The sequence below is a fragment of the Teleopsis dalmanni genome, chromosome 1 (genome assembly GCF_002237135.1).
Source record: "Teleopsis dalmanni isolate 2A chromosome 1, ASM223713v2, whole genome shotgun sequence".
NCBI lineage: Eukaryota > Metazoa > Arthropoda > Insecta > Diptera > Diopsidae > Teleopsis > Teleopsis dalmanni.
Genome location: NC_051846.1, coordinates 39,349,697 through 39,366,190, shown reverse-complemented (window position 1 = coordinate 39,366,190; position 16,494 = coordinate 39,349,697). Strand labels below are relative to the sequence as shown.

At 31.4% G+C, this 16,494-nt stretch overlaps 2 protein-coding genes across 2 annotated transcripts; both read left to right on the top strand.

Annotated features, from left to right (window-relative positions):
- The first annotated feature begins 3,686 nt into the window (after nt 1–3,686).
- LOC119668624 lies at nt 3,687–5,685 on the top strand. Its single transcript, XM_038078200.1, has 3 exons — nt 3,687–3,942; nt 4,196–4,365; nt 4,424–5,685. Exons 1-3 carry the CDS (start codon nt 3,828–3,830, stop codon nt 5,573–5,575), a joined length of 1,437 nt encoding a protein of 478 aa, XP_037934128.1. The 5' UTR covers nt 3,687–3,827; the 3' UTR covers nt 5,576–5,685.
- A 4,353-nt stretch (nt 5,686–10,038) lies between these two features.
- On the top strand, nt 10,039–14,217 carry LOC119671248. The gene is made up of 3 exons (XM_038081790.1): nt 10,039–10,398; nt 10,471–10,652; nt 12,997–14,217. Exons 1-3 carry the CDS (start codon nt 10,305–10,307, stop codon nt 14,146–14,148), a joined length of 1,428 nt encoding a protein of 475 aa, XP_037937718.1. The 5' UTR covers nt 10,039–10,304; the 3' UTR covers nt 14,149–14,217.
- The last annotated feature ends 2,277 nt before the right edge of the window (nt 14,218–16,494 follow it).

The following is a 16,494-nucleotide window of genomic DNA, read 5'->3' as shown; positions in this document are numbered from 1 at the left end:
GTTTTAACTTAAGAAAAATAGTCTCATTTTACAGATTATATTGATTATAGTCACTATTTCAGAATTGATCGGCATACACAGATATGATAATCCAGCTGAATAAATTTCATCTCTGCATCAATATATTCTTATGTTATGCCAGTGAAATTATTTTAAAACATTTTCTAAAACATCGAACATCGACACATTTTTTATAGAGAGATGTTTTATTAGGATCTTCAAAATTCCCATCCGTTTTAAAGTGCCACCCCAAAGCATTTACATAAATTTTATATGTAAATTTATTCCCCAAAGCATCGTCTTGACCTTTTTGTACCGAACTGCTAGGAGAAAGGTCCACAAAATGTGGCTGTATGTAAGTTATTCAAAGTCGTATTTCTAAAACTTCAACCCACCTACACATGGCATTATCTTAAAGAAATAATATATACATATTGTCCGCTAAACTTGTTATAACTAACAAGAGATAGAATAATATGAATTAGAAAGTGATCTTGAGAAGTAAAATATAATTTTAATATTATAAAAATTAAACCTCTGTCAGTTATTTGTTGCTTATAATGATATGAAATGAAAGCGGAATATATATAATAATATTATATAATAGTTAATTACGGTCACAAAAATTCAATTTTAAAATAGTTTCAGCTTTATTACTTTTTATATAAAATAATATAATCTATATGGTCTATATTTCGCAACAAAAATAAAACATATAATAAACATAAAATGAGTGTGAAGTATAATAACATAATATAAACAAATCACTATATTGTAATATTGTAATGTAAAGTAATTATAAAGAACTCAAAGAAGTGCGACCTGTCGAACTATAAAAACTATCTGGGCATAATACTGTTCTCAATTACTTCCGTAGTGCATTCGAGATTTCTCCTTAATTGCATAAATAAATCGCTTGACTGTTGATAAGAAAACAACGTTATTTGTCGACTATCGAACCGCATTCAACTCAGTATACAGAGACTGTGTATGGAGTTCCCGAAAAAATTATAAACCTAATTAGTGCAGAGTCCTCTTACCCCGTAATCTGTAGTTAAATCGTGATTTTTCATGGCACCAGTTTGGTTTCTAATAGTAATCGACAGTATAATGCATATTACGTTAGCGAAAAAAATCCTGTCAGTTTTTGGAATTTCACTGAACAACTTGAAGATATCGATAACGCAGACGATATATGTCGATTAAACATACAGACATGCAATCTAAATTAAAAGATCTTGCAGTAAACTATACACGCTTACTTATTCTTGAGATTTAGATCTCCTCCTATATATCACAAGGGTTTTATCGTTCAAAAAAGTTTCACCACATGTAAATATTGGAACAAATAATAATCAGAAGGTGCCAGATTAAAAGAATATAGTGGATGCGAGAGTATATTCCATGAGTTGTCTGTTGGGAAAATAAAACGAAATTACTTTCCGAACACCCAGACAATGATTTAACGGCGCACCATATTCGCTATTTTCTATAGTTTGTATAGTTTTGTACTATTCCTTTGAAGAACATTCTTTTTATGAATTTTTATAGATCGACAATTCATTACACAATAAATAAGACTGGTCGATTGGATTGAGGATAGTATAAGTTAAACTTAGTTAGACTTGTCTTTATTTGAAAGAACGTGAACAGATTTTTATACAATACGATTATCATGTTTCGTGGATCAATTAGTCATTTTCGAGTTTAAGCCTTGTTATTATATGACTTTCTGTATACATATGTAGCAGTGACGACGCGTGCGCCCTCTAAAAGGGTATGTGGCTTTCTACATTGTTGCTTATACATGTACTACTTAAATCAAAAACGACAAATTGAAATAGATGATATGTTTTTTTAACAATAACTGTATTACATTAGACAACACTATAACCACTATATAACATTTGACAATTAATTAAAAATAATAACATATTAAATAAATAAATTAAATCAGCAATTTATGCTTATATATATATATATATTTAATTGATATATTATATCAATATGGAGGAAACACAACTTATCACATACTTCCCACAACATCAAAGCAATTTTTTCTAAACATAAGAGTTCGTACTCGATATCATACATGTTTATGCAGTTATCAAACAAAATTGACGTACAAATGTGCGGCCAACTATTACGCACAACTAGCGTCAGAAATTTGTGCGTGCTACTACTAAAAGGGGAGAGACGTGAATTTTAGCGCACATCTAGGTGTTTCGGCAAATCAACATATTCGATTCATATGCATGCAGTTAGTTGTGCGCAACAGCAGAAATTTGCGATTGAAATTGCTTAAAGGGGAAAGACGAAATATGATAGAAATGTTCTGCGATTTGAGCTGCAAGCATATTAGCACACCTAACAAATACATCAGTTAAGAGAAAAAAATTAATTGAGTTTTCAAAGACAATTCTATGAAGAGGTTTTTTTTTCGAAAACTAGTGAACTACAACAACAAAAATTTTATTTTTTATATTATTTTAAATAATTGAATTTTTGGCTGACCATACAGCTGTTTCGAGTATTGCCAAATAACCATAATAAGTCGTCTTGGAAATTATTCTTGTATTTAATCATTACAATAATTATTTTTGAGACTGCAAGTACCAGGAATCGAACTCGCGTCCTGCTCAATTTGAAGCTCAGAGTCAGCGCACCTTAAGCAACTGAAAAACGCGTACTTGACTTTTATGTTCGCTAATTTATCTGGAGTTTTGTTATTTTGCTATGAAAATGAAATCATAGACCAGCTCTAGAATAATTGAATTAATTAATCATTTTTTTTTTATTTTTAATTGTTAAATTTCAATACTATTCTGTTTGTAGAGGCATTATTTGTGGCATGTTTTTTTAATTATTTTAAATTTTTAATTAATTTTTTATATAGTACCGAATCCAGGAATGTCATACCGAAAAAGTCATGCTAATATTACTCCACGATTCGCACGAACGAATCTATTTAATTGTTTTTACTGAAAATTTAATCTTTAAAAATATATATATATGTAAATGTTATAAATAATATTAATTCTCGATGTAAAGATATTTTAATAAATTTATTTATTTTATTTGACATTTTGTAAATTATGTTAAAGTGTGCACCGCACACCTCCGCAGCTTAAATCAATCGTCACTGATATGTAGGTATCTGCGGATTTTTAAATTCCCAATATGGATATAATTATCTATTAGCTCAGAGAAATTCTATATTATAGACAAATATATATTGTTTTGTGCGATTTACAATAAATTTTACTTATATTAAATCGTCTAACATCTGCGTGGTATTTGTTAGGGTCATCTGATCTATTGTATTATCTTATAGTTCCGTCCACCTGATTCATATTTATTATTGTAATTTAAATTTAACAAACGGCTAGTGAGATATAAAATAAAAATAAATAAAATAAAATAGTTTTTTATTCTATAGCTTGAAGTTGAAATTTCCCGTCTTTTTTATTTAGCTTAGCTCAAATATTTACTCATGACAAATTTGTAAAATTGCAAAATAAAAATTTATTGTCCCTCCCTCTTTTCAAGTTCTCCTTAAATTGATAGCATTTAATTGTATATTTATTTTATTTAATGAAAAAAAAACATTTACCATTAAACGCATTATCTTCGAATCGTTATCGAGGAAACTCATAAAGCGCTAAATATTTAATGTAGTCATTTTAGAATGCGCAAATTTTCACCATTTGCAACGTGAAGCTTGAGAAATAAGGTCCTAATTAGTGTGATATTTTATTAAAAGCATTGAAGAGGATATATATAATATATCAAATAAAAAACTATAAACACAATTCGAAGGACCTAAGATGAATTCACAAAGCCAGCAAGGGTTTCCGCCTAATACACCTGCTGCGATTCCTAGTACAACTTTTGCTCAAAGAGCTAAAAAAAATAGACCACAAACAATATCATCTTCTGCTGGTAAGTACAAATTAAAAATTAGTTCTACACATAGTTCTAGGATTAAGATAAATCCTAACTCATAACCAAAAAAGGATTAAATAATCATTAATCCTTTTATCCTGTGTTATCCTGTGAGTGTGACATATCTCAAAACTGATCGTAAAGATTTTATTTTTCATATTTATAGTTCATAAACCAACGTCATTGTATTTTATTAAAAATATATTATTAAAATTTATATATAAACTACTCACTTCTCTTCAATCACCAGTTTTTAGCATTTTGATATCGGGCGGAATGAACATGGCTTTCAATTTTGATCTTCTAATCGCGCTTTTTGTAACCACACCTCATATACGCTACTGTTGGTTTATTGGTGGCATAATTGGTGCCATAGTGGGAGCAGTATTGTGTAATAGAATTCCAAAGAAAATAACACTTGTAAATACTAACGGAATTAATATTCTCTTTATTTTAAAATTATTTAATTTTTTTTCAGATTATTTCAGCTTCTTTGGTTATGGTTGGAGGCATAATTCTCCTGATACGCTCATTGGATTTCGATGCAATTATAGCGGCACGATATATTGATGGCATTGCTACTGGTTTAACTTTTGTACCAGGAATTGTATTGATTAGTGAAGAAGCAGTGTCTTATATGCGTGGCAAGTTTGTAGTTCTCATCGACTCACTCTCCTTCACATTTGGTATTTGGATTCAAATTTTGATACGTACATCGTACAATGATTATTTCGCTCAATCATTCAATATCATAAAAATGCAGGGTGTGCTTAGTATTATTTGTGGCGTCTGCGCTTTCGTGTCTATATACTTTCTAATAGAATCTCCAGTGTTGCAAGTTGTTCAAAATAAAGAAGAAGATGCACTTAAAGGATTAACAAATTTACAACGTCCATCCATACGAACGCAAGAAACGTATGCCTTACTTGAAGAGCATAAACGTTATGTAGCGTATAATAATGAAATGCCAATACAAGAGAGCTTCATAAAAGGATTGCCTGCCTTATTAAAGTTATGTATTTTACGTGCCTTGGGTGCTCTAACTTTTTCATATTTGACCAATGCAGCATTTTTTTTTGGCTCATCGATTAATCAGTTCACTACATCCAATACCATTTTAGTACTTCCTTTCCAACTCTTCTGCCATTTACGTTTACTAGGCACGTTAATTGGTTATTTTACTGTGGACTCTATTGGACGAAAACTGCCAATGTTGGTTGGCGTCTTAATATGTGGTGGATTGGCTGTAGGTGTAGCGATAAATTTCTCCGACGAAATGAATATATTGGATGAGTCTAAAATGAAAGTTATTTCGTATTTACTTTACGTTTTTCAATTCTTTGCTGGTTTGATCATCACCTCTTCTTCAGCTTATTTGAGTGAAGCATTTCCATTGGCAGCAAAACCATATAATATCTCTGTAACTTTCATATTTGAGATGGTGGTACATTGTATCATTGCTGCTACCGCGATATCGTTCCCAGTCTTCTTCGCGTACTTCATAGCCACAGTAGTTTTATATTTCGCATTCGTCATTTTTGGATTCCTATGTTTACCGGAAACGAAAAATGCTACGCTATTGGAGGCACAGCAACAATTTGAAAAATTCTTGGTAATTCGACGCTCATAAATTTTTGTAAAGACTTTATTTATCTATTCATATGAAATTTGTATGAACTAATCATATAACTGCAATATAACAATACCAAACGAATAAAAGATATAAAATTAAACTCTGAATTTTTTTCTAAGTGTTTCTCTAGAATAATTATTTATTTATATATTAATAATGTTTAGCTCTATACATTGCATTCAAAGTCATTTAGATAACAATACTGAAAATATATCAATGATTTCGAGAATTAACGTTAATTTCTAACACATATTCCGAAGGTGATATACTTTACAGCATGTCACGTAAATACTAAAATTGATTATTCACATATATATATGTGTATATTAGTGGAATATATATTCAAAATTATTTATTGTTATGATATTTAATAAAGATTTAAAAATATAAATACAAATATAAATACTTATTTCCAATTTTCTGTTTCTTTAGAAATGTTACTCACTTACTTACTTTAATTAATTACTTTAATAATTAACAACCTGTTATCGGTTTTGGCTTGAGGCAGCACTGCTCTCCAGGCGCCTCTGCTTCAGAATACTAAATATCCTACGATAAAGTTCTCTAAAGAGCTCCCAGTGCTGCGTCATTATTCTGAGATGGCGTTCACGCTTGTGTACCATACAGAAACACAATTTGGTAAAGCGTTCTATTGAGTGTAAGTTTAATCTATCGAAATAGAGACCTTTTCATTCCAATTACCTAGTGAACTTTTAGTAGCACATATTAGCAATGATGCTTTCGCATTTGATTTTCTGGTTGACATAGTTGTTGTCGGTTTACGGTGGTGCTAAGATAAATGAAATCTTTTACATCTTCGAAAATATAATTGCCAGTCGTAAGCTTGAGATCCAAGCGAAATACATTTCTGCAACTAGACAACAATTACTTCGCCTTACCCTTATTCTCCACTAAACACATTACTACAGATTCCTTTCCAATAACAGCAAAAGCGGTAAAAATATTACTCTTGCTATGTGTCATGAGGTCGATGGTAGTTAGGATGTAAGGAGAGGCCAAGAGAAGCTGGATATAATAAGCGAGTATTATGACATTACATATATACCTGCCCTGCGCATGATCACTTCCACGATGAAATTGAATAGATGACATAATAGGGGGTAATCACCTTCTCTAAATCTTTGAACGTCACCAAAAAATGACTCACAATCCTACCTGGATATATATAATACACCTCAACGTGATTACAATATATTGGTTTAATAGTTGCAGTGTTTAATTAAAAGACACCATTCCGTTTTCGTAATGAGCTCTTATTTAGCATCTTAATGAACCGCTTAAATCTGAACTGCAGCTATCAAAATTAATTTCCGTAGACTGATGACCAGTCTGGTTGTCAAGATATTACTTTCATAATAAAGTCTTCCTTCAGTTAGTCTCGTATAGACAGTCACAAAGAGAGTATGTGCGTGTCTCTTTTTCGCCCAAGTTTCCACAAATTATTCAATAATATTTAAACTATAGAATTTTGTTTATATCATTCTATAAGGATAATTAATACGGGTATACACACTTAAGCTCAGCTTTAAAGTGAACGCTTAAGTTAAATAACAGATAAGTATTCCCTATTAAACTCCATAGTGTCAATTTAAAATCTAATAAACCAAAATCTAATAAGTCTACATTGTGAAATTATTTCTGAAAGTAATTTTAAATTAATAGCGTATACGTTAAATATAATCGCCAAAAAGTATGCAAGATTCTGAAGCAAAATCTTTCCTCATTAAACATTATATATTTTTAGGTACTAGTAACTGAAGTACTTATGCCGTTTTCGATTGGTAAAACTGGGTTAACTTTTCTAATCCAGTTTCACTGTGAGTGCAATATTTGTTTTCGATTAGTAAATCACGAGTGAAATAACAATCCATTAATTTAAAAGACTCCAGATATTTTACCAGAGCAGCAACATTACCCTAAAATGAATACATGCTTTACATGACTTGACAGATAAAGAGTTATTCGATTCGATATATTTATTTATGAAAAATATTAATGTTTACTAACATTACTACAAAAATGTTAGATTATTCGAAAACCATTCGGTTAGGTAACCAAATTGGACACAAAAAAAATAGAATCTAGTTTGGATCCGAATTTAGCAATGAAAAAAGCCATTAGTTAATATATAGAATAAAGCCATTATATAATATAGAAACAGATTGATTCATGAATACAAATACTTTCTAAAAATTTCAAGTAATTTTGTTTCAAATTTATTTATTATATGTTAACAGTAGCTAAGAAAAATCAAAAGCTTTCGACTATGTCGGCAAAGCATAACAAGAGAAATTTGAGAAAGGATTTACTCCAAACATGATGGTGATAGAGAGAGCATAAAGAATACGATTATATCAGAAATTACTGAAATATTTATAGAGGTGTGATTTCACAATATTCCATTCAGTAAATAATAACATATTTTTAATAATATCATAGATACGATTCTTTTCTCATATATAAAGAAACCATAGATCTCATTTTAGAGAGTAGTGAACAATTTTCATGCTTTTGGTTTGAATCTACTGGGTGCCCGATCATTAGGGCAAGTAAATAGCGCATCAGCTACATAAGAAAGAAGTTACATTAATACAGAGGACATTCTGATGAATTTGCAGACCACAGCGTAAATACAGGAGCGGAGCATATTTAGATAAAACAACAGAAAATATGTAGATACAGTCACAAATCTGCAAGTTAGTTAAGATACTGTGCAGGTCGCATACTCTTATTGTCAAAAATACATTGTTAGTTGCTAATAGTCTGATTGCTTTCGCTATAAGAATGGACTTGGCCATACATACTGGAAATATAGAATATTAGATTCGAGAAGAATGGTGAAGCATATCCTGCCAATGAGCAGCATTACTGAGACTAAAGTAAAAATAGCAAGGTGATAGCTCACAGGTTTCTATTGAGCCTTGGAAAAAGTACTTACCAGACTACTGTAATTTGTTAAAAATATGTCAATCTTCTTTTTCTCCCTGGCAATACTAAGGGTGTTTAGTTGGTTTAGTTATGTAGCTCATTCTAACCAAGTACTCAAACCAAATCTAACCGACAACTTGCTAGCTAGATTATAACTTTTTGTATAAGTTCTGTTTATTTCATAACTATTATCAAACTGTTTGTATTTGGTTTATATGTTGCTCTATTGATCTCATAGAAAACAATTAGATTATTACAGACATACCCCATATCAATTTAGTACATTTTTTTAATCATAATAATTCTGCTAATGATATTGCAGTATTTTTCCTTTAGTTTAAAACAACTATCATTGCGATTCTTATATATGTCTTGACAGGGCATTATACACCACGCCTAACAAAATTTAGGCTCTTTAGATTGTTCATCCTTCCTGTGCTGCTGTATGGTGCAGAAGCATGAACGTTAATATAGAATGATGAAGCAGCACTAGGAGTATTCGAAAGAAAAGGTCTTTATAAGATCTTGGTCCTCTTGATGAAGGACCAAGATGATGAAGACTACCGCTTTATCACGACATTGTTATAATTCAGCAAATTAAGCTGCAACGGCTTGGTTATATCGTGAAAATGAATGAAGCTGCTCTAACGAAAAATATATTTGAAGCAGTAGTTGGCGGAAAGAAAGAAAGAAGGAAGGAGAAAGAGGTAGACCATATCTACAGTTGAGTGATCAAGTTGAGGAAGCACTAACCGGACTAGATGTACGAGACTGGAAAAGACGCACACTCAGTAGAGGCATCTGGAGAGTTACGCTGCGTCACACCGAAAGCCTGATTGTTATGGCCAAATAAGTAAGTAAGGTATTGTACCATTTTTGTATCTTTTATAAAAGATACTTAGATACTTTTTTATAAAAGATACTTAGCATTCACACCAAATGCAAATAATCAATTGATTTAGCGTCACCCATACTCATACAAGATATAATTAGTTTATATCTCTTTATTAATTATTTTATAAATATTGAGTTTTTAATTGCCCTATAGATGAAGGAGCCCTTCAGTTTCATTTTAATTAACCAAATTGCACCTGTCGTAACATGCATTGTTGTGAACTGAAGATATGATTGTTTTTATTAGAGAAAGCTTATTTTTCCAGCTTTTATGTGGTAAAGAAATTTTATCGATAACAACCCACACTAACCACCAACGGTTCAGCGGCCAATCCAATGCAATATAAAAATGTAAACAAAAATACATGGAAATGCGGTTATCTATAGATACAAAACCAACAACAACAAGCATACCTAAGCGAGCCATATATCAAATCACCTACTTTATCATTTAAAATTAACTGAATTTTATCCAAGTTAATAATTTTTATTGCTCTGTTATCAGCTTTAGTGCTGCCACGGTAAACCACTGGGAAGTTATCTTATCAGTGGTGAGTGATAGAAACGCGTCTGACCAGAGCAAACCTTAGTTTATTGCTTTTCAAACGAAACTATTCGACAGTTGCTTGGACGCGTGCTGAAAGCGTACATGGAAATATTTTCATTTAAGCATCGCGTTATTTTCCGCAGATACATTTTCTTCTTCCTCGAATTGTCGCGCCACATAAAGTCTTAAATTAGCGAAATAAAATGACAAAGGAGTGAGAATTTCGCATCCTTGTTCAATGCGAAATTTGTGTTTTAATTATTGACTGTTGAAGTTGTGTTCGTGTTCGTGTTCGTGTATGAGTGTGAGTGTTCGGTGATTGCTCTGTAAACGACAATGCCTGTGTTACCGACTATCGAAGAAGAGGATAAGCCGACGTTGCTGCGCTCGATGTGGAAGTATCGCCTGCAATTCCAGGCTTTGTCCGCTGGTAATTTGAAACAATGCACAGCCTTTAATATTAAATGATTTTAATTTTCAATTATTTGTGCACATTATTCAGCGTCATTTGTTTTTATTGCTGGTGGCATGAAATTGGCGTGGTCAATATTTGAATCTCCCTCCGGCAAATTCCTATCAAATTTTGCAACGCATCAGTTAACGATTTCATGGTTTTTGGGTGTTCTGCTCGGAGCCATACTGGCAGCCACATTTGTACAGCGCGTTAGCAAAAATGTTGCACATGTAAGTAATTCAAGGAATCTCTTTTAACGGAGTGTGAAGAAATTTTTAAAAGCAATGCTCTTCAGTTGGTATTTTTTAAATCCGTTAAAAAATTGTTCGTTTTGCAGACTGTTTTTTTATAGAGAATGCGATTAAATTACATACCATTTATTCCATATGCGGTATGTAGTTTTAATGACAGGTTTTCAATATGACAGCACTAATAAGTATATCAAAAAATAAGCTGATACCAATGTATATCTTTCTAATCGCTCTTAAAGCACACATTATACAGATATCTGATAGATAACACATACATAACTGGCAGTGAAACCAATACACAAACGAAGACTCTGCAGTATCCTGTAATGCAAAAGCTTATGGCTCTTCTTTTGTTTACTTAAGTCCATTAAACTTATCATATACCCCGTATTTAAATTAGGCTCAAGTTAATTAGCCAAACCCATACTAAAATATCTAGAAGTTTTAATTTGGGAAACCTTAGTTCTTAATTTTATTCTATAAATATAAGATTAAAATATGTCAATAATAATAATTAGGTCGTCTCTTAGTGAATTAGGAAATTTAAGAAAACTCTGCATAGAAACTATGTACATCCAGGCGGATAAATACGGAAAATTAAGGGATTATATAAAAATTATTTGCATAAATTTGTATAAAATTATAAAAAATTGAGTAAATTGTTTAGGACCCAACTAAAATAATCATACATTTATATATATATATATATATATATATATATATATATATATATATATATATATCCGTTTTTTGTTCTCAACGGAGCGTAGTGCACAATTTCAATGACACATTGTCCATTGTGGTGCTCCAATTCATTTAAACTGGCTCTTCGCAATTGTTCACTCGTCGGTTTTTAGAACAATGATTTTCTTATCAAAAGAATTCCGTTGTCATCCCGCACAACCCATTGTTCCCAAATTTCTGTTGATTTTGGGGTAAAATGTACATTGAAAACTCATTTTAAAAACCTGATTTAGAATTTCAGCTTAAAAGCCTGATTTTAGGACTATATCTAATTGAAACCAAAAAGTTCTTAACAGTCTTCGATATACACACTATTCAGAGGTTTTGATATTCCACCTCATTTTTTTCAATAGTTCAAGTTCCAGTTACGGGAGTAGCTATCTATATATTAATAGAAATATTTTAGATTTACTGATGGCTCTATCTCTCAACAATGTTTCTCCACATTTTATAAATTTTATGGAGACATTGCATTTTTATGACATTACAGCTACTTTTTATGAGGTTTGTGGAGACATTTTATTGTATTGGCATTACAACCACTTTTTATAAATTGTGTAGAGACATCTTATTGGAATCGCCAGATTTTTAGTTATAGCGTTCAGATATACATTTTTTCTCCACTCCTTGTAGGTTTGACTTTTCATTGTCTCTTTTGTGGAAGCATAGATTTGCAATGACAATAAATGTTTATTTTACTCTGTTGAAGACATCATACTGCACTGGCAATGAATTTTCTCCAATCTTTATGAGTATTGTGGAGACATTGTACCACCAAAGTAATATTGTATATATAATTTTATTGAATCTCTTGCCTGTATATGTTATATTTTAAACTCAAGCAACTGAATTTTTTGATTATTTCCTAGTCACAAATGAGTGTGTAGTATATATATAACAGTTTTTGTTATAAGTAATTAAGTAAAGTCTTGAAGAGTATTGAAGTATAGACTTACTCTAAGCCAAATCATACTTTTGTTGAGTCTTTTTTACAGTAAATATTTCTATTATTGGTAACAGAATTGTAAATAAATGTTCTCTTCATATATAATAAAATATTTTCATGTAATCGGAAATAGTTTTAACTATTTTTTGTTTGATTAAATTATAATTTTTGTTTTTTTAATTTATTTATATTATTTTTTAAATAAATAAATGTAGCATAAACAAAAAGGCATTACTTAGACAAGAAAAAAATACCAATAATATCAATAAAAATAAATTGAAACCGAAAATAAATTAAATTTGATAGGTAAATGGATTTGATAAGAAACCACTTCAATGGAACTGATAAGTGTCAGACTGCGAGTTTGTATTAAAATACCTACTAATTAAATATTTAATAAAAAAAGGTTAAAACAAAATGTAGGCCAAAATTGTATTAGTAAAGAAAACATAGAGAAGAAGTTTGCTGAACTACTTTTCAGTTGACTAAAATACTTCTAATATGTCTGCCGTCTGAACGTCTAATGAGAAACACAATTTCCTTCAATCATGAAAGAATATAAAAAAATTATTTCAATATTGCTTTAAATTAATTTTTTTTTTTAAATAACTTTAACGAATTTAATTTTTTCAGTGTATTAGTGGTGCCTTGCTTATATTCGGTGGCATAAACTTCATTTTAGTGCCCACCTACTTCACCGCTGTTGTGTCGAGTTGTATCTGCGAAGGCTGTGCCTACGGGCTAACGATCGTGCAAGCGCTGGTGACTGGTGGCGAAATCGGAGAGAGACACATACGTGGCCTGCTATTGTCATGTGAACGCATATTCCTTTGGCTTGGTATATGCTTGCAATTACTCTATACACGCCTATGGTTTAAATTTGAGCCCCCAAATGGTTACACGTTACATATCGATCAATTGCATGGGATAGCTATTGCCTTTTTAGGACTTTTTGCAATACTGATGACGCTACTCCATCGCATTGAATCACCTTTACTGCTACAAATGCAACACAGAGACTTGGTAGCAACCCAAGCACTCAAACGCTTGCAAGGAGAAAATTATCCTAACACAGATATCTTACGCATACGTGAGGATTGTAAACAGCTACTCGTCTACGACGCTGGACAAGCAGGATGTGCTAATTTTTGCAAGAAGAATCTACTAACGCTTTTCAAAGTTGTCTTAGTCCGTTGTTATGCCACTATATCCCTTTCGCTGCTTTTCAATCGCGCCTTTCTTAGCGTCAGTTGGCATGGCTTGGGCTGTGACTTTAATTGCCTTTATCTGTTAGCTATTTTTGGTTTACTAGGCAGCATAACCGGTGGTTTAATAATTGATCAACAAGGGAGACGCAAATTGTCTGTTATTTCATTGCTTTTGGGCGCAATATTCATTTTTATTGTTGGTGGTATCTTCGAGCATGTGGAGGATTTACAACATATAACACAACACTTAGTGCTGGAACTGGCAGCTTATCTTATGTTTGCATATCAATTCATTACCTGCACTGGCATTGCGCTGGCTTCATCAGTTTACACGGCTGAAGCCTTCACTCTAACTGTGAAGTCAAAATGCATTTCTAGTGTCATCGTGTGTGAGCAATTATTGCAGTTGTCCTTAGCCATAATCGCCTTCAACATCAATTATAAAACGTCAATATTTTTCTTCAGTCTTGGTTCACTTGGACTACTCTTGGGTCTTTTGGTGTTCTTTTTTATGCCGGAAACAAAATTTTTAATGTTAAGTGAATGTTTGCAGAAATTTAAAAGTGTGGTCTACTAAACTTAAATTAGTTCTCAGTATTTTTATTGCAGTATTTTATTATTTTTTAAACATTTTTCATAAAGCATTTTATCAGCCGAAATTTTGCAAGAATTTTTTATTTAATTTTTAAATAAATAAAGCAAAGTTTTAAAGTATTTAAGATTGGTAGAGTAGACTTTTGTCACTTGGATTATAATATTAAGTTCAAAAACACATGGCCTGTATGACAGAAGAAGATTGGCGCTTGTTCATACGTAGGCTAAAGGTCTTTGCACGAACTAGATCTCTTTGCACGGACAATGCTAAAAAGTTAACGTTATTTATCTAATACAACTAGAAATAATTAAGAGATATGGGCAGCCTCAGAACTCACTTGATTAAAATTTATTTTTAGAACTTGCAAATTTTCTCATTATTACTTTTTTCTATTTAAAACAAATTCTGAATAGAAGTAGAAATTTTATGTCACAGGATATAAAGTTCTTAACTGCTGTGATGAATGAATTTACTGTATTTTTAAAAGAGAATATTACTCCTTTATTTTATTCGTTAGCAGAACAACAAAATCATTCAGTCTTGAATTATTATTTTATATGAATATTTAATAAAATACTATAAAGTTAGAAAAATGGTTTGGTTAGAGATACATTAGCAAAAATAGCTACACACGCGAAATATTATGTATCGAAAAACAACTTTTAAATTTGAATGTATTTATGTATTAAATGGACTTATAATAAAAAGAAATTTGCTACTAAATGAAAGAAATAAGATAATACAGATTGCGTGAATCCAACTAGTTGCATTCATTGATTTCCGCAATTCCTTATTCAAATTATCTCCATTATTGCAAGCCTTACTATTTATGGTGGGAGTCTGGAATAATAACCGGTCCTTGTACAGAATAATAAAAGCTTTCATTAATAACTCACCTTAGCAGTTTAAAAAACCATCTCAGACCGTATTGTCACGTTCTTAACACCTTACAAAAATACGGTCTTTGGTCTTTCCTTCTTATCAAGCTTTATTACGAAGACCGTTTTTATAGACTGTACGGTCTTAGTTTGTTATTCAGAGAACGTAAGCTTAAACTAACAGCAGATGTAATAATACGATATTTAAAAGCATCAAAGATGTCTGAACTGTTTGTAATACCGTAAGATTACGTCCTTATTTAGATTGCGGTTACAGGCTTGGTAAAGATGTTATGCTCTTTAGCTGAAATTCCTTAATTCATCTAAAAGCTCGTATAATGTACTTAAAACATTACGATATTTAACCTTAAAAGGAAGTCGCCCACTATTTCTCCTCCAACGGCCCCTCTCATAAAATGTCCCAAGCCTTTTTAAAAGTCAATTTCCCCAATTTACAGTGCTTTCGAGAAAACTTTAAGAAAGCTTTGTAATAAAAATACTCAGGGTAGGAAAAAAAGAACTGCTATTTCTCCTCTTAGTAGAAAGCCTAATAAATTCAAAAATCGAAAAGGAAGCAATCGAAATGCAATTATTTTAAATAAATTTTCTTGTGTTTTATTGTAAATATGTTCAGCCTGGTTAAATAATTATCTTTAATCAATAAAATATCTAAGTGTCTAGAACATAAAATAACGCTGATTAAGTGTCAGTATGTATTTATGTTTTTATCTAGTGTGGTGTTCCATTTTTTCAAGTGGATACTGTGACCCAAAGAACAGTAGAGTGATGTGACCTAGAGTATTGGCGGAGATATGGACATATATAGGCAGTCGCCTGTTGCGATGAAAAGAATTTCCCGATTTAATCACGTAAAAATAGATATTAAACGAGATTATTAATATTAATTATTAAATTTTTTCAGAAAGTGGCACTCCTGATCCACTTTCTGGCTGCGGTCATGACTGGAAACACGATAACAACAGAGTCTTAAATTTTTTTAACATGATTATTATAATGAATAACATCAAATTGTTTTTTGAATAACAGTTGTTTTTAATCAATAAATAAGACTTATTAAATTAGTTGCAAAATATAATACACAATACGGGTTTCAAGTTTTTGTGGTGTCAAATGCAATAAAATGATTGATATGAGGATAAAAGGACACGAAGGCAACGAAAAGGCGGACCTTTATGCCAAAAAGGAGGCAGAAGGATCATTCGTTGGTCCAACCCCCTTCTTTAGCTTCAATAAAACGAACAAAAAACAGAAGACAAAAAAATGGATCCAAAAAAGTATCAATTAATACTGGAACGGAATAGACGGCCTATATCATTTCAAAAAATTCTTAAATTTTGATGCCAAAATAGCAAACACCGCTCTCAACCTAAGCAAGTAGAGTCTAAATTCGCTCTCTGGTGCACTAACAGGCCACGCCGCATGTAATAAA